The sequence below is a fragment of the Lepeophtheirus salmonis genome, chromosome 9 (genome assembly GCF_016086655.4).
Source record: "Lepeophtheirus salmonis chromosome 9, UVic_Lsal_1.4, whole genome shotgun sequence".
Lineage (NCBI taxonomy): Eukaryota > Metazoa > Arthropoda > Copepoda > Siphonostomatoida > Caligidae > Lepeophtheirus > Lepeophtheirus salmonis.
The window spans coordinates 18,275,641-18,301,870 of NC_052139.2; the positions used below are offsets into that span (position 1 = coordinate 18,275,641).

General features: G+C 33.3%; 4 protein-coding genes across 12 annotated transcripts in view; 2 read left to right on the forward strand and 2 right to left on the reverse strand.

Moving 5' to 3' along the window:
• Window positions 1–419: 419 nt before the first annotated feature.
• LOC121123883 (spermine oxidase) lies at window positions 420–7,607 on the reverse strand. Of its 2 annotated transcripts, none has more exons than XM_071891230.1 (8): window positions 6,976–7,607; window positions 6,710–6,914; window positions 5,802–6,642; window positions 5,626–5,749; window positions 1,553–5,565; window positions 1,237–1,349; window positions 897–1,075; window positions 420–840 (listed from the first exon to the last, which is right to left on the reverse strand). In XM_071891230.1, exons 1-5 carry the CDS (start codon window positions 7,348–7,350, stop codon window positions 5,305–5,307), a joined length of 1,806 nt encoding a protein of 601 aa, XP_071747331.1. In that variant the 5' UTR covers window positions 7,351–7,607; the 3' UTR covers window positions 420–840; window positions 897–1,075; window positions 1,237–1,349; window positions 1,553–5,304. The 2 variants fall into 2 exon arrangements, with proteins under 2 accessions (XP_071747331.1, XP_040574877.1); XM_040718943.2 differs by having other exon boundaries at window positions 1,124–1,349.
• On the forward strand, window positions 3,122–5,749 carry LOC121123884 (sorting nexin-5). Its single transcript, XM_040718944.2, has one exon. The coding sequence runs from the start codon at window positions 3,122–3,124 to the stop codon at window positions 4,469–4,471; it is 1,350 nt and encodes a 449-aa protein (XP_040574878.1). The 3' UTR covers window positions 4,472–5,749.
• A 1,360-nt stretch (window positions 7,608–8,967) lies between the features above and the next one.
• The window catches only part of LOC121124807 (uncharacterized), a 149,766-nt gene continuing 132,503 nt past the window's right edge, over window positions 8,968–26,230 (reverse strand). For 3 of the 8 annotated variants that reach the window (XM_040720004.2, XM_040720008.2, XM_040720007.2), the window contains 11 exons: window positions 22,247–22,473; window positions 20,425–20,510; window positions 19,912–20,351; window positions 19,047–19,229; window positions 18,839–18,975; window positions 16,148–16,262; window positions 15,489–16,078; window positions 13,955–14,048; window positions 11,346–11,564; window positions 9,471–9,740; window positions 8,968–9,398 (listed from right to left, as the gene is read on the reverse strand). In XM_040720004.2, the coding sequence (XP_040575938.1) occupies window positions 9,216–9,398; window positions 9,471–9,740; window positions 11,346–11,564; window positions 13,955–14,048; window positions 15,489–16,078; window positions 16,148–16,262; window positions 18,839–18,975; window positions 19,047–19,229; window positions 19,912–20,351; window positions 20,425–20,510; window positions 22,247–22,473 (2,544 nt within the window). In that variant the 3' untranslated portion in view covers window positions 8,968–9,215. The remainder of the gene's footprint in view (window positions 9,399–9,470; window positions 9,741–11,345; window positions 11,565–13,954; window positions 14,049–15,488; window positions 16,079–16,147; window positions 16,263–18,838; window positions 18,976–19,046; window positions 19,230–19,911; window positions 20,352–20,424; window positions 20,511–22,246; window positions 22,474–26,230) is intronic. The other 5 variants (XM_040720005.2, XM_071891236.1, XM_071891235.1 and 2 more) reach the window with 3 other exon arrangements.
• LOC121124808 (UDP-galactose transporter senju) lies at window positions 16,617–19,257 on the forward strand. Its single transcript, XM_040720010.2, has 3 exons — window positions 16,617–16,890; window positions 17,666–17,970; window positions 18,025–19,257. Exons 1-3 carry the CDS (start codon window positions 16,797–16,799, stop codon window positions 18,667–18,669), a joined length of 1,044 nt encoding a protein of 347 aa, XP_040575944.1. The 5' UTR covers window positions 16,617–16,796; the 3' UTR covers window positions 18,670–19,257.

Sequence of the window (26,230 nt, forward strand, 5' to 3'; positions counted from 1 at the left end):
TAAGAATACAGAAAAAAACTTTTCAAATTCAATTGTCAATGAATTTCACAAATTTCAACTCCAATAATTAATGCAACATAGAAGTGAATTCGATCTTTTAATAGCAAATACTCTTTCGAACGTGATATATCAATTACTTCAAATGAATCTTTCTAAAATAACAAAATAAAAACCCGATAATAATTCCAAAATGCTTTTTGTTTAGTCATTATGTGAAAATAAGATATAATGATGGAATAATGAAATCTGTCTTGCTTTTATTTCCATGTCTTGGTTAAAATGAAGTATGTGCGTGCTACAAAACTGTTGGAGCTCACTTCATCGACATACACAATACTACTCGTGAAGAAGGAGCCACCATATCAGCGGACAACAAATAAATAATGACTTGAATATTAAAAATAACTACTCATAGGAGCTTAATCTACATCGCCTCCATGGCGTCAACTAAATATATTCTGTATGGTAAAACATTAATTCATGTTAAACATGAGAACTGATCACTTAAATGTGTAACGAATAGAAATTCCTGATTCCCATTTGTAATTAAACATCAGGAGCCTTGAAGTCGTACTTGTTAGGGGCGGTGTAGAACTTAAGGGGCCCCAATTGGTATCCAGAGTAGATTGTGAAGGCCAAGAAAGCTGCACCAGCTATCATGAACTTGGTAAATTGCATATTCATTTTATCATAATTCTCCTTCCAACATCCGGATGGAACCATGTACTCGTCCATGGAGGCTCTTTTCCAATTGGACACGCCATTGTAGCTTCTGGAAGAAGGGACAGCGTGGACTGCACCTTTGAGTCGCAATAAAGTTACAGCTCTGTTCAACATGATCTAAAAAATCCAAATATTACTTTAATACTCATTAAGTAATTCAAATGGGTTATTACTTTAGTTTTACGGGTAGGAAGAGAATGGAGGACACCCCGACACTACAGATTGAACATACAATTACTACAGAAGGACATACAGACAGAGAGAGAGAGAGAAATGTAATAGCAGAATAAAAAGACTGACTCCATAACATTATATCATGACGTCATCCCTATTACCAACATCTTAGCTTCGGCTATAAAAACCAAAAGTCGAATCAATCGATAAATTCATTAAAATTTACCTTGAATAAACTATCTCAAATGTATCAGGCTTTAAGTATGTTAATATGTAAGGCCAATTACACTATGACTTAGGTGTTAGTCAGAAAGCATGTGTTTAATTATTAAAATTAACCTTTGTATACTATGACGTATTGCGTCTTATGATTGAACATATGATCGATTCAATGTTCTTGACTGATTGCCCGCTAATTTTGATGGCACAAAAAAGGAATTAAGGCCCAGTAGCTAAAAAATATGAAATGAGTAATATTAATGCATGATACCATTCATGACCATGTAGGAATAATTCATTGTTGTTCGATAATTCAAATATTTATCGTAAATCCTATAGTTACTTAAACATAATGCTACTCTACCAGAAAGATAGCTGATTTGAATACCAAGACGGACAATACTGTTAGAATTGCTTAGGTTCCTGGATTACTTACTAGTAAATTTGTAATTAGATAATTCCTCTTCCAAATAAAACTAAATATTATTTTAATTAATCCAAGTACTGCAAAGGGCTTTGACATAAAACACAGAAATAATTTCAAAATTATTGCCTAGGTCTGGGATGCCATTTATTAGTTTCAGTCAAGGTATACAACAATATATACTTGTCCTCAAAATTATTCATACCCTTGTTAATTTTTGTTATGGAACTAATACATTTTTGTCAAGTTTTTTTTTATGAATTATATGTGTCCAAAAGGTGAATAAATGAAAACTATACACAATTCGAGGAACTTTTGATTTCATTGGTATTTTATTGATGGATAACTAAAAAATTACTATATTCATACCTATTCCCCAAATGATTTAATAGTCAATAGCATAGTCTTTGTTTTTTATGACTGCTTCTAGACAATTTTTGTACGATTGCACGAGCCTTCTGCATGTTTCCGGTGGAATGTTGGACCACTCTTCCTTGCAAAGGCCTCAAGCTGGGTTAGGTTGATCTGTTTTCCTTTCACCACAGGTTCTCGATAGGATTCAAGTCTGTACTTTGACTCGGCCATTCTAGAATATTGAAATTGTTATCCTTGATCCATTTCTTCACAACCTTAGCATTGTGTTTTGGATAATAACCCTGCTGGTATGTCCAGTTCTGAAAAAGCTGGAGTTTCTCAACAGACTCTTTCAAGTTTTCATTAAGTACATTAAGGACATACTGAACATCCATATGACCAAATAAAATCAAGAGTTCGTAGAATTGTGTATTGATATCATTTTTTCAGTTGTTTTTACATATAATTCATAAACAAACTTGAAAAAATACATTAGTTTCATCACTAAAACGAAAAATCACAAAAATTGACAGGGGTATGAATAATTTTGAGGACAACGGTACATAATAGTAACATTATTTATAATATTTTGAAGAGAAGAAATTCGTAAGACACTCGACTCTGGAGATATCAAATAATATGATAAAGATATTGTATGCGTACCATGACCAAAAAGCTATCCTCTTTTATAAAATATATTCTTTAGTGAGGATTTTTATAAAAGAATGCAAAAATAAGTGCATTATTGCATATAATATTATGTAGAAGAGAAAGGCAAAAGCAATAAAATCAGTAATCGCTGTTCAATTGTCACTCAGCTCGGCAACATTCTAATATTACATAGTCTACACTCATGCGCAGTCTTGATGTTGAATATGAGAATCAAATAATAGTTCTTGATATTCAATGATTAAACTACAAAGAGTTGTACAGCTGGACACTAAAGAATCGTTGAGATCTGTCATTTATATTTTTCAAATTGCCGATGGGCTTAGATGATGAATGATTCAATGATGATGCAGGGTTGTTATTGAGATGTTGTTCATGATTTTTTATTATTCTGAAATCACTTGTATGAGTTTAAACGAGGTCTGGTTTCCTTATCATCAGGTAAAAAATGAAGATAACAACTAACTTATCATTCCAACTGGAATCAATTATACATAGGAGTTTATTCAATAACTGTTTTTATAAATAGGCTTCGGAATTCAATGAAAAGTGGTGACTATGATGTCGGAAGCGAAGTTAGTGTCTTCGGGACTAATACCTTCAAAACCAGAAGCAACTTCATCTTGTAGTATTCCTGCATCTTCGATCACTGGGGATTCTGAGGACAATAAATCCTCTTCGACGGAAGGACCCGATTCTCCTGATCAATCTTCAAGTGCTAGTCCTATACCACCATCTATGATGATCCCTTCATCTCCCCTCCATACATCAACTGACTTTCAACCACTCTACTCTGTTCGTTTTACAGATCATATAACAAAAAACGGAGACATAATAAAATATCGTCTAAATGTTCGACGGATAAGGGACTTGACCATAATCACCATTGATAGGGAATATGGCGACTTTGAATATCTTCATCATGCCTTGTCAACTACGAGTGGGAATATAGAAGGGATTTGCCTTCCACCCTTACCCCTAAAACCATCTACTGATCCTCATTCCGCTGAAGCGAGAGCTAAAAAACAAGTTGGGTCAGGAAATCGAGTTCTCCGAGGAGATGACTTTGCCAGAGATTGTAGCCTATTGGAAAAATATTTGTATATGGCATTGTCTCATCCTTTGTTAGGTACAAATGCATTTCTGAAAGAGTTTCTCGAGAATTCGGAGCCTCCTCTTCGTGCTAAGATAAAAAAGGGATTATTCCAAAGTGTCCTCCACAATTTAGACTATCGGAAATGTCTTGCAGGCCCTGATCTTGATGAAACTTTTCAAAAGGAGAGGGATTGGCTCCAAAAATACACTACTAATATTAAAAAAACATGTGAAACTTATCATCAACTCATAAATTGCCGATTGAGATTAGCAAATCAATTATCTAATCTCTCCCATATCGCAAGTGTCAGTGTTGGTGAAAAAAGAAACATTGGTATAAATGGAGATATAAATAGACTTACTTCCAAATTTTCTGTTTGTCTAATAGAAGACTCCACTGTCATTGAATCCTTAATAGCTAGCGAAGACATCACTCTCGGTGTTTATTTGGACCTATACTCTAATTACACAGATTCAGTTAATGATATGATGATGAAAAGAACGACGCTAATGATTGAATACGATAATGCTTCCAAGGCGCTTGCTAAAGCCAAACTATCAAAGATCGGAGCTGCCAAAGTAGCGAAAGATACATTGGAAAATCGCTACAGTGACTGCTCCCATTTGGCAAAAACCGAATTAAAAAGATTTCATCAAAGAAGAATAACAGAAATGAAGGAAGCAATTGTTTTTTATGCTGAAGGACAAGTTAAGGCGGCTAGAGAGGCCTCCGGAGGTCTTAAAAAAGCCATGGAAAGATTAAAATTGGAATTTCATGCCGTACCGGTAGTTGAGAAGGAGGATCAAGTCTAGTAGGACAAAAATAATAGTGGGTCTCGACTACAACACTTCTCATATTCCCTAACTAGATAATAAATAGTCATGCTAAGTAATTGATTTGATAAAACAATTTCAATAATTTAATCCACTTCTATCTTTATCTTTCTTCCTCTTTTTCAGACAAAACATATTCTATTAATAATTTTTTTCTAAATTGTTAGATACTTGTCATAAAAATTGCTACAATAAGAAATAAATTTTGATTCAATATATTTATTTAAAAAAAAAAAAAAAAAAAAAAAAAAAAAAAAGACTTGTCATTTCATTTGAAGGAAATGTGACCTGGATGACGTACATATAGACGGAAGTGCCAATAATTGATTTACCCAAAAGTGGATTTTTGTAAATAAAAATATTTTTTTATTTTATTGGCCATCAGTAAACAATAAGATGGTTTGAGACATTAAAATAGTTTTTTGCTTACAAATAATACAACTGTAGATAATAAGTACCTATAAAACAATATTGGTATGAATGTATGAAAATGGAGATGAAATCAAAGCAATAAGTAGACCATTCATCAACGTAAAAAAAAAAAAAAAAAAAAATATGGTGCAAGCGTAATATGGAAAAAACAAGTAAACGTAACTAAAAATTAATTTTTAAAAATGGGGAATAATTGATAATAATTAATAGTAAGAGAGAATTAGTATCATTTCACTTATAAAGCGAAAATTGGGCCGTATATGTATGAATAATGTAACTAAAAATATCAACTGAAATCGACTAGGATATTGACAAATCACACAAATGAGGGATTTCCATCAAAAAGAAAACAAAAGCTCCATCTACAACATTGTTATAATCTATCGTGGAGTCACAAATTGTCCACTATCCCTTTTAGGCCGAGTTTTAAAGTCATCTAAACACTTTTCCCCTAGGGAGACCTCTTCAAGCCAGGTTGACAAGTCTGCGACACTAGCAGCAGCTAGGTTATATACTTCTTCTTCAGAGTTTCTTGAGGATTTTATCAAAGATTGAGCAACAGACCTTCCAGATAAATAAGCTCCATGTCCAGTAGAGTAAAATGACGGATGACAATGTTCGCCCGCAAATGCAACAACGGGCTGCAAAACAGAATAAGATGGATCTAGAAATATCCTCGAGAAGAATTGTTTGTTACTTACAACTTTCTTATTATTATGCTTTTGATATAGAGATTCTGCCAACTTTCCAATGTCGCTTTGTCTTCCGCCAACTCCTATCGCTGAATAAGAACCACGAGAATAAGGCTGACTATTCCATGCAGTACTAAAAAACAAGAATGAAACTAATTCATTAAATAATTTTATAATTGACTTACAAAACACAGGATTTTGGGTTCGGCACATAGGGATCTGCGAGGAATTTTCTGAGTATCGAGATGCAAGTCTCTGCAATTTGTGATATGCTGAGAGACTCCATGAATACAGCTTCATCACCAGCAATCCAACACACCAAGAGTGTCTCAGAGGTCTTACAGAAGGAATAAATCTTTCGAAACCAACGATCCTTCATTGGAACATTTTCTGGATTAAGAATTCTATTCCAAAGTATGATGATTTCAGAAATATCTGGACTTAAAAAAGGCCTCTCAAATTCAAGATATATCTTATTCACTACTCCAAAGGCCATTTTTTGAAAACTAGCTCTTTTATCAGGAGGGAGAGTAGGCTGAAAGAGATCCACAGAGGATGGATGTCTAAGAACACCCAAGGGTATCGTACAAATGACATGATCAGCATAAAACACTTTTCCGTTTTCGCATTCTAATTTAACATTAGGATAGCCAGATTTGTTAGTTGGACTGGGACATACAGAGCTCTGTATGGAAGATTCGGCAGTTGCATTAGCGGTAGACAACCCGGAAGGACATGAGGCAACCTCTATGTCTTCAATTTTCTTGGCCGATTTTACTGTTTTAACAGAGCAATCGCTAGAATTGCCATCTGATTCGAAACCATTAGTTTTCTCCTCCATTTCCACTCTGTACATCCAATTAATATACTTGACGGGATGTGCTTTAAGTATGCAAGAGGGAGGAATGATTTTTATGATGGGAGAAAGGAGACTGGAGTATCCATGTGGAATTGTGATATTACCACCTGGAAGCTCCGTGTAGCTTCCTATACTAATCAAATCCACTTCCTTCATATTATTGCAACCTAATATTTGATGTGGACATAGATATTATCACTGTTAAGTAACTAAGTAACCCTGACAGTAACTCACCAGTGATACAACACTCTCGTTGAAGCAGATAATCAAACACCAATCTCCGCAAATGTCTTTGTTGCTGAGGGAATTTCTGTAAATAAATAGAAATCTCTAGCTCAATGTGGTCCCCAACAGACTTGACTCCTTCCGGTGGTTGATACTTGCACAAAAAGTACTCTTCACAGCGCTTAAAGAACCAAAAATAGGCCTCATATGTCTCCTGGGGATCAAAGAAAAGAGATAAGTAAATAAAGACTAGTCATGAGTGAGATTGAGTTAACCTGAAGAATGGAAAATGGTAAGCGGCGTCCATCTTCCGTGGTAGCAGCCACATTATGAGCTCGCGGAGGCTCAGGAGTAAGATCAACAAGCCCATTTGAGGCTGCCAACTCATACAGTGGATTCCCAAGGACTCCATGTATCCAATTGGCGCCCAACTCCGTTTTCGTTCCCCCGATATGCACTGTAATGATCCGTCCGCCCAATCGATTTCGGGCTTCAAGTAATTTGAGACTACGAACTCCTTGTTTGATTAATTCATTGGCAGCCGCCAGCCCCGAAATCCCTCCTCCGATGATAAGATACTTAGAGTAATTATCCTCCCTTTCCTCGCCATCCTCCTCCTCCTCTTTCGAAGCTTCCTCCAAATTCGCCATGAATCTCCAGAGTAGTAGGAGCTGGAATTGTCACTCAACCTTGCAATTCTTTAATATTTTATTTTTCATAGCTTCATTGTTAGCCAGCTTTTTGTATACAGCTAGCAGCAGTATATTCTACTATTCTACTCGAGCGTCATCTACTGAGGGACTCCCTCAGCTCAATCCTATTATACTTAAACTTTATATTACTTATTCAATATTGATATTATTATTTATCAATTAATTATCAGTATTCTCAACTTATGGCGCCCACTAGTGCAATGTGCACTCACATAAAGAAAATTGGGGAGTCAACTAATATGACGACATTTAATGTCAATCATGCGTAATAATCATCTTGTTATAATTATTAAGGTTCTCCCAAAGAATATATAAAATATTTATACATCTTCTTTGGGTTCCCCGCATTTTTTTTTACAACACAAAGTATATTACGTAAAAAAATTACTGACGTCATAAATTGCATCAGAATTGATGGAAACGCTGTCTTGGGGCATCAAAGTTAATATTTTTACTTCATAAAATGGACAAATTTTCAATTATTCTTGATTGAACTCCATCAGTTGGCTTTCAGTATTTAAAAAAAATACTGAACATTTGCAATGAATACTAATTGATCTCAATGATAAACACTGATATTTAAATTAAATCAATGTGCTATGTTCTAAAAGTATCTACAAAATGGGTAAATTTGTACAAATTTTTTGGGGGATCGATTAAGGACGAGAAAAGTAGGATAATTAGATAAACACATCGCATTCTTTCCATTACAATAGTCAATTGAGTGTCTACTCTATGGCAATAAGATTGTAAAGTGATGTAATAACATATTTTAATACATTTTAGGTTAAATAAAGCTAGGTAATAGAGGGATAATTTTTTGATAGAGGGTTGCAGTTTCAATTTTTTATTTTGTGTGTCCCATTTTTGACATCCAACAGTAGACTATTTTCCTTAATATGAATAAAAAAAGTTTTTTTTTATCGATTAGGGCCCAGAAAATTGGAATAATTTCATATAAATATCTTATTCTTTCTATTGCAATAGTTCCTTTTTATCTACAATATAAGGAAATAGGATTGTATAACGGTGTATTAACATATTTTTAATACATTTTAGGGTCATATATAAATTATAATATTATAACAAAACTAGACATTAAAGTGATATATTTTTGATAGACAGTAAGGTTTAGTCCTTTTATGCGGGTCACATGCGGCACTAACTTTTGAACATAAAATTACAAGTCTAACGAGCAAAATGTTTTTAATAAAGTTTTTCCTTTATAATTTATGTATATTAATATCTTAGTTCAATATTAGGTGGGGACCTTGTCTCGAAACTAATTACTTTTCATATTCATCGATCATCAGTGTATTTATAAAAAAAATTATCTGACTCTTCTTGCTTAGGCTCATTTTTATGAAGAACAAAAAAAAAGTGAGGTGTGCCTATTTTTTTTTTACACAAATCTATTCCAAGAGAAAAGTCTCAGACAGAAAGCTAAGTTGAAACATGCATGCATGATTGAGTATCCGGAATGATGGTATTTATAGCTAGACGGAACATAAAGGATTTTATAGGCGAAATAAAAATAGCACACACAGTATGGAATAGTTTTGAGGAAAATATATATTTATTACGACGTGCCTTTAACAAAACTAGGATCATAATATGTATTAATTAAATTTGATATTTTCCAAAATAAGACAAACAGTTATATTTATTATTTGTAGTAGATACATATATATATATATATCATTTCCTATTATAGTATTAGAACAGAGATCACAATGGATATATATTTTGTTTAATTTCAGGATGAATGTAGCGGCCGTACAGAATTAATCCTGGAATGTGGTTCATTTGTGATATCCTTGAAACCCCTCAGCACCTGTGAAAATAACGTCAATCCATATACGCATTGTTTCAATGGTGGGAGCCATAAGACAGTAAAGTCGATCCCGTGTCTTCATCAGGAAGGTTTCTTTTGGCTTATGGCTCTTCAAGGAATTTAAATGATCCACATATACGTCTTCTATACTCTACAAGAATATAATTACACAAATTAATAAATGAGACAGGTGTATAATATATGCATATTTTCTTATTCAAACCTCAAAATAAATCCCTCCTTTGGCCTTGGTTTCTGTTTTATCACTGTAGTAAATTAAGGTTCGTTTGTTGCGATCAAAGACGAACCATCTGCGATTCCATTTTCGAAATTTTGAACTCATTTTATAAAGATGTCCTCTGCATGATGAGGAATTCAAGAGTATGTGTCGAGACACGGCTGGATTTGAGTCCAAGGGATGGCCTGCGGATTCTATATGAACACGCAAATCAAATGCTTCGTTTCGTATAGGGAGGTAACGAGTCAGTGGCCTCTGATTATAATAATGATGAAAAAGACAGAGAGAGAGAGAAAGATAATACAAGACATTATTATTCACTGATTTTATAATTATGTATATATAAATATATTTTACTAACAAAGTATATATAATTAATTAACATCAGTGACATGACTCAACAACTCAGATTTTTCTTATGACTTGCAAAATACTTCACTAATATATTATATACAGTAATACCTTAACATACGAGTTGAATTCGTTCTTAGAGCGAGCTCGTTAGTCAAAGCAATTTATCCCCCAAGATGTAACAAAAAAAAAATGCTTGCTTTTACACTCACATCCGGTCGCCAACTCTCTAAGAGATCACATCTCATGCAAATTTTTGCTACGAATCCACATTGTACCTCAAGGGATTACTGTATATACAGGGTTGATCTTATATTGTGGTACACGTAATTTAAATTTTAATAAATTGGAAATTTAATCATTAGTTGTTTTCAAACTCGGGGAAAGATAGGTTTTGAGACTCAGGATTACTTATGTAAAGTTTCGACTCAATTAAGGACAAAAAAAAAACCACCAGATTTTGTGTTTGGGGGTGTAATTTTTTTATCCTGACAATAAAAATTGTAGTAAAAAAACAGAAAACCCTTTATTTGGGAGGGATCAACAGCCCCCCTGTGGACGCCCCTGAAACGAGAACGAGTAAAATGGAGCAACAAAGTAGTGAAATTTTGAAGCTTCTCTCTCGCGGCTGCATACCACTGTTCATGGTGTCAGGAAAGTAAAGGCGAAATATGTCCTCCCATTTATGTGTTGAGGAAGGAGCAGCTCAATGCAGATGGTTACATCTAACTTTTGAATAAGAAAGTGCTACCTTGTGCTAGAGAAGAGTTCGGGGACAACTTTGTTTTGTCTCAAGACGGAGCTCCGTGTCATCACGCCACTAAGACAAAGACCTTCATGTGAGATAACTTTCTGAACTTTTGGGAACTCAATATGTGGCTGCTCTCACCTCACGACGCGAAACTCTTGCACTACTCTATCTAGGTGCGTCTGGAGGAGAGGGTGTGCGCTAATAGAGTGTCTAGTCTCGAGAGGATTTCACCAAGCTCGAGTCTGACTACATATTAAGGGTCTGCAAGGGATTTAAACCTCGTATTTAGAGCATATTTGAATAAAAGTTGTGCCGAGCAATGATTTTGTAGAACAAATGTCCTCACAAACCTCTCCTTTAAATTTTACTCTTGAAAATAATAAAATTAGTACCACTAGATGAGATCCATCCTGTATTATATATGTTATATACTTGTGAAAACTCATTAAAATAATTATGTACGAACATTAATTAGGATTTCCATTTTGAAAAAAATGAAAATGAGTATGTCATGGAATGAAAGTTAAAATAATTCATCGTGCATTTATAGTTAATGTGTCAGTGATACTTTATATAAGATATTTTGATAAAAAAATTCATCGATTAGGATTAATTTCTATAAGTTCTTATAAAAATTAAATCCTTACTAATCTTTTGAAAAGAAAAACAGCAGAAAAGGGATTGCAGGAAACACAACACAGAAAGTCTTGTAATCATAATGTAAGGAGATAATTCATAAAGACCATAATTATCATTACTTGTTGAATTTTATTTCCGCTTCCTCCTCTACCACCTCTTCGTTTGACCTCAATCGAGGATGGATCATTTTCATCCCAATAGGAGGATTCATCTGATAGGGGTCGACTCGAATCTTTAAAGGATGATGAATTTTTATTTGTTGAGAGCGAGGATGATTTAGTGGATTCAGATGAGGAATGACTACAGTATTCACCACCGTCCATGGTGGTATTATAGCTCTAAGATATATAAGAAAAAAAAAACCACACAAAGTGCACAATCAGCAAAAATATGAATAAAAAACAGCAACAAGAACCATTGTGTACATGGTTGGCTATTACACTACTATGACGATCCGATTTACAAAAAAAAAAAAAAAAAAACACCTAAATAATCGAAAATAAAAAGCAATACACTTAAAAGCAGGACTTTTGCTTTTACGCGCTCCCCTCATTCGCCCACATTTTATTGCTTTGAAGAAAACATCTGGGATTTTTTTATTTTTTATAATTTACGAAACAACCAAGTATTATATGGTTAACACAATACAGACATATGTATTTTGTATATGTAATTCCTACTCGTACATATTTATGAATTTGCCTAAAGATAAATACATATCTACATTTAACATCTATATATTTGAGTGCTAAAAGGCGTTCAGTCGCCATCTTTAGATAAAGACGCTTTTTAGGCGAATATCAAATTCCTAGACGACTATGGGATATAAACGATAGTTTTAATGTATCTGAGGATTTCTATCCTCTAAATTTATACAACAGACAGCTAATGTTAGCAAGCGTATGATTTATTAATGATTAAATACATAAGATGTTCGATCTCGCTCCCACCTTCTCCTCACGCTCTATAAAATTCCCATCCCTACTGATGGTTATATAACAAATGCGTGATAATTTTTCTAGTACTTTAGTGTAATAGCCTCGTTTTTTCTAATGATCAATTGAACCATGGCACTGTTAGAAAATTCCCTTTCCAGCTTTTAAAATAATTACCTCCGATTTAAGTTCAGCGGAGGTTATATTTTTGCCTCTGATTGTTGTTTAGTTATCAGGGTTACAGGAAAAGTTAGGGATCAATTTTTATCAAACTTGGTACAAAGATTATACAAAGGCACAGCAAGAGCCCATTAAATTTTGAGAGGTCCAGCTCAATGTGGCACAAAATATTAATTAAAAATGCATAATCTACCATAACTTTGGCACATATTGAGGTACAGAGCTGAAATTGGTGTCATTATGTTGATTTAACAAAATGCTCCATGTGGCAAAAATAAATTTAGGGAAAATAAGAATAGGCGGAGGATTGTGCCATACAGAGTGCTTATTGCAGTAGTGATCCCAACTGAACTCTAAATTTTGACCAATTGATTTTCAATTTGATTTTAATAGTGCCGTCAATGAGTATATCTGTTACCGAGAGTAGCTACATATTGCCTTCCTTGACTGTTACTGTTAGAGGACCACTTTAATACTCTATGACGTCATATCTGTCTGTCTAGCTCAACAGTCGGTACGGTACATCAAATTGAAAATTCTATCAAGGCCGATTACACGATAGTCTAATCTTGTATTTCTATTAAACTTGCCTAGGGAGCAATACATGGTGAAAAAGATCGGAAAGATAAGAAAGACAAAAAAGGGAGGGGGGTTGAGACTAGTGTTGTGTGGGTCCTTATTTAGGATCAAGGACTAGGTCATTTCGGTCCCATCCATTCCAGTTCAGTCCCACTTGTCGGTTCTTAAACAGGATAAAATCGATCCCTCGTGACGTCAATGAGGCTGTTTTCCTCCTTTTAATTATTACGTTATATAATAGAATAAATTATTTAACCAACTAACAATATAATATGTTCGTATTATAAGGAAAAATATAATATTTTTTGCAATATATGAGCAATAATCTTAATTGGCTCAATAAACTATCGATATTCTTATGAAAAATTCCAAGGGCAGACAGTTAAGGAACTATCCCAAAGACTGACGTACCAATTAGACCGGTCCTTAGACTGGACTGAATAACTAAGGACCGATACAATACTAGTTGAGATTGATTAGAAAATCTATCCTAGGGTACGATCCAATACTAATAAGACAACTTCTATGTTGTAGGTTACAACCATATACTTTTAAAAAAATGTGTGCTCAGATGGACTTTCACAATTTTACAAATCCCTACTAATGTTGATGCACATATCTATGTATTTTTCAAAGTCATAACTACTGTAGTGTCAGTCCTTATTGATTCAGTCCAGTCTTAGGATCGGTCCTTAAGACCGTCAGTCCTACCAACTGTAAGTAATAGAACTGATTTAAAAAAGAAGAAATAAAGTTGAATGACGTATTTATAAGTTTTAGGACTAATATACAGCACTGAAGTGAACCGGACCGAGACTTAACTGGGCGGGACTGTCCACAGTCTTCAGTCCTAAATAAGAACGAACACAGCACTAGTCATAAGAACTAAGAGAGTAAGCGAATGGGGAGGAGTGGTAGTAAGACTAAGTCATGATTTTGTACATGGTTTATTAATCTATGTGTGGAAGTGAGGATCTTAATAATAGTTTAGTAATTGTAGTAAAATTAGAATAAGAAATGAAAAAATGTTTTACCACTATTTTGTGTTGATTGCTGCCGCTCTTTCGTAAACGCTCATTTGACTCTTGATACGATGAAGAAACACTGACACGAATTCCTTCATCCTCACTAAAAAAAAAAAAAAGTTTGATATCAAACGAATGCTTAAACATAAATGTAGTTTCCCTTCCATTTCTTTTTCATATTGAACCCCCCCCCCTCTTTTTGTAGGCAACACTTTGAAATATAGCTACATAGTAATTCTGCATAAATGTAATGCATTACATAAGTTAATCAATTTCTTTCCATTATGTTCCATTTAATTATAAATGGGGGATTCCAAGTCATTTATACACACCCTTTTGCCATCACCCTCACCATCCCCAATTTTGATAATTTTTGGTCAGAAAGTATAACCCATCTAAGAAACAACATGTGTAAAATTATAGAATTGTGGATGCATGAGAGCCCGTTTGGGTGTTCCTTAAAGTTTGGCCCCCTTCGAAAGACCTTTCAACTTGAGTAAGCTATAACTCAATTTAGAATACACTAATTTCATTTTTTTTTTTATTAAAATAAAATACTCATAATTAATTTCCCAATTTTTTGTAAGAACTTTACAATTATAATTTATCACATAATCGACATAGCTATATTTAATTTTCGGACCATTTCATGCACACAACTTAACATTGATTATTTTTTAAATATTTTATAAGAAAAATAAAGGCTAAACTGAAAAAATAAATCTAAATTAAGCTTTTTTGGAAGGCAAATCTTTTGTACTTGTAATATAAGGTTTAATCTTCAATTTTAGCTATAATATAAATCAATCGTAAAAATAATAAACTAAAAATATTAGCTTCCAAGAATAATCCATCATTTGACTTTTATGATTTTTGTACGATTAGACACTTCTTGTATGAACTGTATTCAAGATAACTTAGTAATTACTCCATTTTTCAAATGATGGTATGGTTTTAATTAATTGTTATTATCTTTAATTTTCATAATTATATTTATTTCTCTTCAAAATATGACTCTAAATTGAAATTATACTCTAAAAAATTGATTGAAAAAAAGAATTCAGAGGCCAAACATATTTCAGTTGAATGATCTAATGGTCTTTTTTGTGTTTTATGATTGCTGAAATATCCATAATTTATGCATGTTTCAGCCAGTGGGCAAAATGCTGTGGCATAGAGCAATCGTGCAGTGTTTAGTAATAATACATAAATATACTTTGTTTTTGTTTTTTTAAATCGTTATAGAGTCGATTCTTCTCACATCTTAAATTTTATTTTTGAAAATTTATTCATAATCTAGAATAGATTCCGATTCAGGATTCCAAAGAATGAACATATTTAGATTTAAATTCCATATCAAATTTAGGTAGTAACATATTGAATGAAAATAATTTAATTTTAATTAACTTAGATAAGAAAGGGGAGTACAGTTGCAACTAATACTAGGGTAGTAAAGTGAACCCTAAAAATGTAATACTTCTTGATTAGATATTCGTTCCTTTCATAATAAGGGTACAATAATCGGTAGGGGTTTTGCTCTTACCTATATTCAACTGTAGTAGAGTGTTCCGAGATAGACTCTGAAGAAATTTTTCCACTCTCACATGAGTTACCATTGGTGTGGAGAATACCTGGAATGGATGAGGATCCAGAGTCAATATTATCCTCGCCACCAAAGAGATTTAATCTTTTGAGTGCATGATCTAATTCGGAAGGCTTGTTCCAATGATTACCATTTTCTTCCTCCTCTTCTTCCATAGAGGACGTGGATACGATAGTATGACGATGATCTTCTTCCATTCCACGAGCTTCCTCGTAATAATCTCCATCATCCATGACTAGTTGTTCCTTATCAGAAAGGAAATAGCTGGAGAGCTTTCTCTCAATGGAGGATAACTTAATTTTTTCTCTATCTAAATCACAAAGGAGTTTCTGTCTTTGGGCTAATAAACTTTGAGTTTCATTTCGAGCATTGTAAAGTATCTTTTTACGTTGGAAGTCAATTTCCTCCAATTTCTTTAATTTCTCATTTACCAAAGCCTCAACATCAGATATCTCCTTTAAAAGTTCCTCACGCTCCGTTTCTTTCGAAGTCTCTTCTTCCATTTGATGAAACTCCAAGTCTTCAAAAGCCTGAAATAATTAATTAGTTAGTTGTAGGAGAACTAGGTAGACATGCAATGATTAATAAATATCCCATACCTTTGTTTCATTGTCGAGAATTTCATACTGTTCCTTGAGATGCATCAAAATATAATGTTCTTCTTCTTCAGTCTCTTTTTTTGATAGTAAGCCTTCCAACCTGGATTTTAAAAGTATATATATAAAAATATTTTATTTTAGTGTCCTTCAATAACTGACATTTAGAGATATATTTTTTAAGTCTTTTTTATGTTGAGCAGAAAATACCTATTGGTCATTACTTTGATGATTTACTAATTAGATAGGTACCTACTTAAACCGGAAAGCAATAATGAGTAATAATTAATGGAGTACATGCATACAAAACTTCTTATCAAGAAATTCACTATTCAAATGACAAAAAAAGAAATGCAACAGAAATCAGTTTGCTATTTAGTCCGCATATATATATATATATTATTTTAATAACCTTATTCTAATCAGTAAATAACAACATTAAGCGTTACTATGTCGAAGGAGTATTCATTAATCATTATATATTTCAGTTTGAATTAAGAGTGGAAAAAGACAGGATTCATATTCCTATATACACAGTGTCGTGAAATATAAATTAATTATAGTGAAGATTTCCCCCGTCTCCTAAAAAATCAATTAAAAGAAAGCAGAAGGCCATATAAATAATTGATATAATATAAATCATTAGTATAGCATGTCTTCTTCTTTCCTCAATCTTGAGAAACTATTTCCGACAAAATGGAGCGGAGTTATTTTCATAGCATATATGAGTCTCTTTATTAATCAAGGTAAATAAGTGGAACTTATAAGGGAATTAAATAATACCGGGTGGTCCATTGAAGTCTGTACATATACTAATTCAATAGTAAATGAAGGTTGAGTGATTGAAATTAATTCATATTTCGATATATTAAAGCCTAAACAATTAGTTACATAACAAAACAAGCACTCCAAGCAGTTGGGTATCTCTGTGACCACGGTATACGCCGTCAGCAAGTCTGAAACGTTGGAGGGGAAGTCTGTCAAAAATACCAAACTGGACCCGGAGGAGTAATAGAAAACAGACCAGGCCAATCCATCAAGTCCATTAGGACCCATCCAAGAGATCTTGGGGTTTCACACCAAACTGTATAGAGAGCTATCAAACAAGTGAGTGTAAAGAAACTTGTCAGGGTGGAGAGGCCATTTTTGACAACAGCAAAAAAAGAACCCCCATCTCCTCCCTTGGAAGACTCTTTTGAATGAGTCTTTGAGTTATTTTAAACTCTATTTTGACAATTTTGGCCCCCCATAGAGCGCATATAACTCCCTCGACTACACCTTTTGGGTGCATGTTAAGGAGAAGGCCTGCAGTGCTGTCATCCAAACACAGAGGCCATCATTACTACTATGGGCGGCTACATTAATGATTAAGAGTGATTATACTATTTATAGTATTAATTTTTATTGAAATTCTATTGTTAATTAATAAATTATATCTTGTTGAAGTTTAAAATTCAAATTTAATGGACCACTTGGCACATAGATCAATGTATAAATGAAAAGCATCCTCTTGTCTTACAGGATTACTTATCACTTACTCCAGACAAGGAGGCTCCACTTACCCGTATAATCCCACAATCATTATATTGGTCTCTGAGATTATCAAACTCATAATTTCACTATTCATTCAAATAGCCTCAAATGGGCCAAAAATACTAACCAAAAACATTACAAAGAACCGAGTTTTGCTTGCATATTACTTCCTCCCGTCCTTCCAATACGCCATTTATAACAACCTCACTTTTATCAATCTCAGTATCTTTGATCCTACAACATATTTCATACTTCTTCAAATCCGTCTTATCCTGACCGGAGTCATTTATCAGGTACTCTTGTCAAAAACTAAAGAATTTGTTCTCATTCACATCAATCTTACATAGGTTATTTTTAAAAAATATCTGACTCGAAAGCAATGGTTCTCTTTAATTATTCTTACTATAGGATGTATGATCCAAAGAATGGATATCTCATCCTCATCTCAAATATCATCACGCATCAATTTTGGTGAAAAAGGATGGGGGTTACATTTAATACTATTCCAAGCCTTATGCTCAGTTTTTGCTGGCGTCTACAACGAATATATCATTAAAAGCAAGGGCAAGGATACAGAAATATCTATGCAAAATATTTATATGTACAGTGACTCCGTCATATGTAACCTCATATTCATGCTCCCAAATCTAGAGGGGACAAACTTCGGAGACTTTATTACTTCGATACAAAAAAACAATGTTCTTATATGGATTATTGTCAACAACGTACTTGTAGGACTTGTAACGTCCTTATTTTTGAAGAATTTAAATTCGATACTCAAGGCTTTTGCATCCGGACTAGAAATCCTTTTCACTGCAATACTGAGTCATTTCCTTCTAGGTATCCCTATTAAAATCAATACATATATTTCTATTGTTATAGTACTTGTCTCTATCATTTTATATGCAAATAATCCCCTAAAAACAACCCCTGTTCATTCAAAAAGAGAAGAACACGTTAGGGATGAGGATAAAACCTTATTGGAGGCTTAAGTCTAAATTTATAGAACCATCGGAGAGAATGTACTACCTCTTGAACACATGAAATAAAGAGTTATATCTTTTCTCTCCATTTTCGGAGTTTGAATAGCGTTATTCCGAGGAAAAGTTCTCCAATTAACCATGTTCTGCATGCTATGAAATCTTAAATGTCTAAATTTACCTTTTAATCTCGTCTTCTGCCTCAATAATTTTATGTTTCGCACTATCGGTTTTCCGTGATAAAGATTTTTGCAACTCCTGAAATACACCTGAAAGTCGTGCCTCTTGCGTTTTTAGTTGATTACAACGTAGTTTTAGCTATAATTTTAAAGAAATAATTAAAAATAATAAATGAGTTGAACACTGCCACATTTGAATTATGAAAATACCTTATCCAATTCGCTTGCTTCGGCCTCTCGTTCGCCTAATATTAGTGACCTTTCAAGTTCCAACTCTTTTAATCCTTCCGCTGCTTCAGATTCCAAATCACTCAGTTGTCGTTTGACTGCAGACAAAAGAAGGATTTGTGCATGGCGCTGGGATTTTAATGTATCTACGATTTTGTATGACTTCTGAAATAAATTCAAAATTTGACAGTGATCAATATCTTTCTTCATTAAGTGCTATATTACAATATACGCTCGCACCTTACAACATATCATTTCTCATTCTTATTGTCTGAAATGATACGTCTGTTTAGGTAAAGTAATCTAGCATTATACTACAGCTATGAGAATGACAAGTCAAGGACTAAAAAAAAATAATGTCACTTTTTACAAATACAAAATATTAAGATTCTATAAAAAGGGGCCTTAAGGGACAGAGATCCCTAAAAAGTAGGACTCAACAGATATATAAGCAAACAGATTAAATCCGTAGATTTTTGGCAGATTGAGAATGACAGGATAGTTTGTTGTTCTTAGCGAATATTTTCCCCCATAAAAAATAAGGAGACATATTATCTATATTAATAAAGCAAAGTTTGTCTTTATACTCGTATATGAAAACGAGTACCCGGTAGCTCAGAACAGTGTGCTTGGGAGAAATCATTCTCCTTAACTCAATGACGTAGGTTCGATTCAAATTCGCTCCTAATTTTAATATTGAAACTTCCGTTGCTATTTTCTATATGTAAATAAGACCAAAATTTTAGTTAAAAAGTGTCCCTATTGTTTTGCATGTCATTAACACATCCCAGGATAAATAAGTGAGTTTGAGGTGCACTATATTCGAGCAAAGTAATTTTGAACTAACATTGAATTCCTGCAACGGGGTTTTACTCCCAGGTGGCGAAGAAGAAGCAACTGGAGATAAACCATTCCGTAAAATGGAGTTACCAGTTAACTTATGATTAAGCATTGTTGTGCCAATGAGCATTCGACTAGATGCTTCTTCACTAGGTAGCGGTTGAAATTGATCTTCACAGTCTTTTATTGGTGACGAGGGACCTTGATCATGTTTTGATCGAGGGGGTTTCCTGCAAACAGTTGAGCTAGGAGAAGAGGAGGATGCATCTTCATTTGTTATACCTCCCTCAAGGGGAGAACATGGTTCATTAACTACAGGAGGAGGAGGAGGAGAAGAAAAGCGAGAAGAGGAGGATGTTCCATTATTGGAGCCCAAGTACGTTCGAATTCGTGTACGAGGACTTGATGGAGGAATCAAAAATGACTCTTCATTCACTTTGGCTAATCCTGCAATGGAGAAAATTTAGATATGTAGTATACATAAAAATATCATACTTTTTCCTTCTTCTTTTTTTTTTACCTTCAAAGTTAAAAATAATATTTTCGGGCTCTGTATTTGGAGAAACCTGCCTTTTTTCGCGAGGCAAAGATCCATTCGTTTTAATTCTGTAATTAAAAATCATATCTATAAATATAAATACAATATGAGATGCAATCTGTTAAGAAACTTTTAAGGAGAGAGTTGACATCTTTTCCACGGTCTTGGATGTTTTTTGAGAGATGAGTAAGTACCACAAACATCTCTTCAAATTTAAAAGACCTGGTCAATTATTTCACTTAAGTGAGCATAAGAGTACATAGAAACAAACATGTGTTACACAACTTATCCTTAAATACTTGTGACATAAAGTTATTCTCCCTCTCTCTACTTCTTTCATGTTAAGTTATTGTTGGGATTAAGCCAATGCAAAGTAGAACATCTTGAAATGTTTTCAAAAAGTACATCAATCCTATCGGATATTCCTCATTTGTAAGTATATATTAATATGTACGTACTTCAGGCGTTACCTTTATTGTACATCGTAACCTTTTCTCTTAATGTATGAGCAGTACTCTGTGTATTAAGCATGCCCTGACTACAAACATTTAAAAAAGTCCCTTATCTACTCCCTCCTTTTTCCCTTTTTCTGACTGTTTGATATAGAATATTGTAGACAGTTTCTAAATTTCTTAGAATTTTTTCCAATACTAACAAGATGCACATATTGAATATTTTGCTCGTTATATCTGTCCACATCTAGTATGTACGCAAGTTTTAGGCATTCCCCCCCCCCCTCCACTGACAAAATGGCTGAACATACAAAATACTTATAACCGTTATGCCTCTCAAAAACAAACTAAACATTTTATATAGGCGAGACAGAAAACAAATGTTCATGGCAAGTATACTAAAAAATCCAGCATACCGAATCTACATTGCCTGCGAAATTTGAAAAGTCATCTTACTTTTTGAACACACCTCGTTTATATATATATATATATATTTTTTTTTTTTTTTTTTTTTTTGGGGGTTGGATGATTTTTTCGAAAAAAAATCAAATTTTTAAATTGTGCTACATAATTTGAGTCCAATTAACTTTTCTCAAAAAGATCCTTAAATTTTTTTTTACAAAAATTCCTTATGAGGGTGGGGCACCCTATTTTTTTTTTGTTATAATGCAATATAAGATATACCATCTTATATTTTTGCAGAAGGTATCGGGATTGCAGGGGCTGACTATAATAGAATATAAACAAAGAATAAAGGTAGAAGAAAAGGGACAAAGAGAGGGATACAGAAAGAGACAGAGAAATATAGCAAGAGAGAAGGGAAAGGAAATTATTATTTTTTTTTTGGTCAACCAGGCCCTCAATGACCTCAGAGGTTAATAAAAGAAAAAGGGGCTGGTTATTTATACGTTTACTTGCTAAATTTCCGACTGATCTACTCGACCATTTTGGATTCCATGTCTGATAACACCAAAAACAGACATATATAAGATTCTATTATACAACAGAATAATTAAAAGTAGGAAAAACACCCTGTATGAGGTCATGAGGGATAAATTTTACCTTTTTTAAAAATTGGCAAGTGAAACTGGACTGGATAGGGTCGTATTGGACTGCATTCCTCGGTCATAAGTAAAAATCGACACAGTACAACCTGATTCTCTCTCTTGTTTTTTTTTAAATGTAGTAAATAAAAGAAAGAAATCCATTTTTCTCATTATCTTTTTTTTGTTCGATATCATTTCGTTTATGTTTGCTCCTCAAACTCACTTTTTAAACTTGTAATATTAAAAGAAATTAAATGTATTTCTACTCCCAAATAACATTAGATACATATTTAATGTTGATCTTACCCTTTGGGCTGTAGACTCCCGTTAGGCGAATGCAAGGGCATAAGAGAGGCATATCCTCCATTTGAAGAGGATGGAGTTCGATTTGGATCTACTCCATTTCCTTTACTCTCCATTTGGGACTCAATTTGTCTTTCATATTCAATACACATATCAAGGATCTCCTCTAACTTAATACGTTCTGAAGGTTCCATCTTACCCAGGGAGTTCCGTAGTATCCTATTACTCTCCTATGGGAAAATAAAAAATAATATTATTTAAATGAATTGTTATAGTGAGACATAGTTCACAAAATTAAATATAACCAAATAATTATATGTATATAGACAGGGCTGTGACTAGTATTTTTCAGATAAGTGATACAAGACAAAGTTATTTTTTTGAACTTTAAAATTTATTGAATAACTTTATTAATTCGAAAATATTTTTTTTTGAAATATAATATGGTCAGTTAAAATTTTATGGGCAAAGCAATTACTATTTTTATCATTTCGACTTAATTGGTCAGATGGAGTTGGATTGGATTTTTAAATTAATTCATTTAGAATAAGTGTCATTTCATACTCAGGCATTGATATCAATTCAATGCATATAATAATTAATAACTATTTCCTTAATAATAATCAACAGTTGGCAACAAGAAAAATACAGATGACTAATTTTGATTTGTTCCTTTTCTAAATCACATCGTTCGTAACTCAAATTGCGCAATAGTTGTTGTTGTCACATTCAAAAATAATTAATTTCACACACAGGAAGGGTTTCATCCGTCTATGATTCAACATATAAATGCATAAGTGTTGCTGGAAACATAAACATTTGCATACAATGACACTAGATACTTGTATTAGTGTTGAGAGGAAGTCCAAAACCAAACTTTTTACCTGTTTGGTCTTAAGTCATTTTATCTATAGCGAACTGGATGGAAATTTACGTGGAGGGAAATTTCCTTTTCTAAAAAAACGTCATTTCACCCCCTCATTTTTTCTTTCTAGAAATGCCTTTGAAACACCAAAAAGACCAATCCGTACCTGTCATAAATGTTAAGAACGCTTCCGAATAGGTCGTAAAATCCGTCACATATAACAATCTTTACAACAAGACTGGCCCGACCGAAATTTTATCAAATTATGTCAGTCTCAGAACGTTCCAGAATGTCCAGACCGAAACCCCAACACTAGTTTGTTTATAATAAGCATGTAGAAGGTATAAACGAGGACAAGGACTAGGGAGGGGGAGAGACAGAAATAGATCGTAAGCAATGCTAGATGTATATATAAACAAAAAAATTGATGAGTTCACGATAACAGCAATGAATTACAGCTGAAGCTAGTCTAATAATTGTGGTGGTATATTTCCTGTTATGTACGGGGCTGACAGATACAAAATCCAGGCGCTCTCTTGTATTTACATAAAACAATCTGTAATTTCTAATAAAAAACAAAGTCATTGTAGGTGTAATGAGTCTTGAAGCTTACACGATCACAGACTTAGATGAATAGGTCCTTGGGCATAAATACAAAGTGCTCTTTGATGGTACCCGCCAGACTTGCCTTAGTTGTGGAGGGATGTTTAATAGTGTGTGCTTCAAGGTAGACCCAGACAAAATAATATACCAATAGCTACTGGCCCATGGTCACCACACACGTCGTAGCAGTTCTCTTCAAACAAGGCAAGATACTTCTTGGACACATGGCATGAAGTAGACTCCTGATGCCACACCCAGGAGCTGCCCCTAGCATCTTGGTTGCTGATTTGACGAAATTAAAAAGAATGAATATGTTTTCCGTAAATTACCTCTGACTTTTTTTTATTATGACGACGACATTTGGTTCAAGGGCTACCCAAAGAGGGTGTGAAAATTTCATCTTCGAGCCCCATATTAGGAATGTGTAGGACCTAAATTTTGACGTTTCGTCCTTAATTTTAAGAAGACGTCCGAGTTGGGATGTAAAGGCCGTCACATTAAAAAATCTTTGATAAATATATAGCTATATTTTACGGATATATCGTTCCCTAAATTTTTATTTCTAGTCCAAAGTTTTATAGACGCGTCCAAATCTGGCGCAAAAGCGTCCCATAGCATAACCTATGAAAAATGAGATTATCCCTAAATTAAGAATAACGGCAAAATATTCCCGTATTTTAAATGTACTTAAAGATTTATTAAACTAAATCTAAGGGTAAACTGAGATACTGAACTATAAAAGTAGTGAAAATGATGCCTCGGGACTTTTTGGAAGGACTGATAACAGGGAGAAGACAGATGTCAAGTCCTATATGAAGGACTAATTTTTTCCCTACTTCGGTCATAAGTGATTTTTCTAGACCCATTTGGACTCAAAGTTCCTTTCTAAAAAAAAAGATGGCAGCAAATTAATTTTTTTATGTCAAAAAAATAAAACGTAATTTTGACCAATAGTTCATTTGTGGGGAAGAGTTGGAAAAGTCATTAAAATCAATAATAACAGCTGAATAGAAAGTACACTGTATATTTGTCCATTTCAAAAAGCTCGACGTGTATTATAGTGGATTAATTTACTTAGAATCACTGCGCCATATGGCGGCTAATTAATTTGTTGTTAGTTTGCTAATGCTCTATTGGTCACACTTAAGTCTCATTAAACTGCTACTTTAATGAGACACGAAGAGAAAAAACTAGACATTTGGACGTAAAAAAAAAATCATATTTTTAATAATAAATGCTTTGATACCTTGATTAAATATCCACATTTTAAACACAAATAGTTGTTTAGAAATGATTTATAAGTACATGCACCTCTAGTAAATTGTGTTGTCAGTTCAATAAGTATTCATTTATTGTACATACGTAAATTGACACATCATTTATTCTAAAATTTTAATTTTTGTTAAAATTACATACACAGGAATACTTAGATGACTTTTCAAGGTCTCATTAATTATTACAATGTACATATACTAGGGATGAGTCCGATACGAGTAATACTCGAAATCGGAACATCAATGTAAAAAATACCGACATATTACTCTGAAAAATGGGTTACCAATGAGTATCTTCTCATTGTAAGTAAAAAAATAAAAATAGGTTTTTATTTTTAGGCAAAATATTCGTGCATTTAGTCTAGTGTTGTATCAGTCCTTATTTATTCGATCCAGTCCAGCCTTAGGACCGGTCCTTTGGACTAAAGGTACTAGAACTGACCTAAGAAATAAGTAATAAAGTTCAGTGGCGTCATCAAGGACATAATTTTATTAGTTTTTAGGACTGTTATACCATATATCAGGGGTCTCCGCAGGATTATATATATATATTTTTTTTTGGGGGGTGTTTGGAATTGTTTTTGGGAAAAAATTTAAATATCAATTCTTTTGGGAAAAAAAAATCAAAAATGATTTTTTTTTTAAGTTTTAAAAATAGATTTTAAACATTAAATTTCAAAAATCCAGTGCTATTCTACAAAAATTAAATTTTTGAAAAATAAATTAACAAATCCCCAGTTACGAAAGTAAAATTTTTTGGAAAAAAAAATCTAAATTTTTCGGAGAAAAATCCATAGCTATTCATCGATTTTTGTTTAATTAGAAAGATAACATTTTTTGAAAAAAAAAAAATCAAAATATTAAATTTTCTAGTAAAGAGGACAAATTCCTTAATTGGAGGAGGGGGGGGGGGCAGCTCACTTCTTACGGATTGAACTGAATGGGACTAGAGTCTTCAGTCCTAAATAAGGATCTACACAACACTAATTTACCAATATAATATATTTGTGGTGATTGTATAATGATACATCTGTCCTTAATAACGTGTGTAATTTCAAGTATTTCATTATCGGAATGATTTTATGACTGAGGAAACAATGTAGTTCTTTTGAACGTCATTTTCCTTCTTGAAATTTGAATAAGAAATGCTAAGGTTTAAATCAAATCCCATAGAATTTCAAATGACTTGCTTTGTAACTTGGTGCATTCTTCTATAATAACGAAGATTTTTTATAATGAATAATA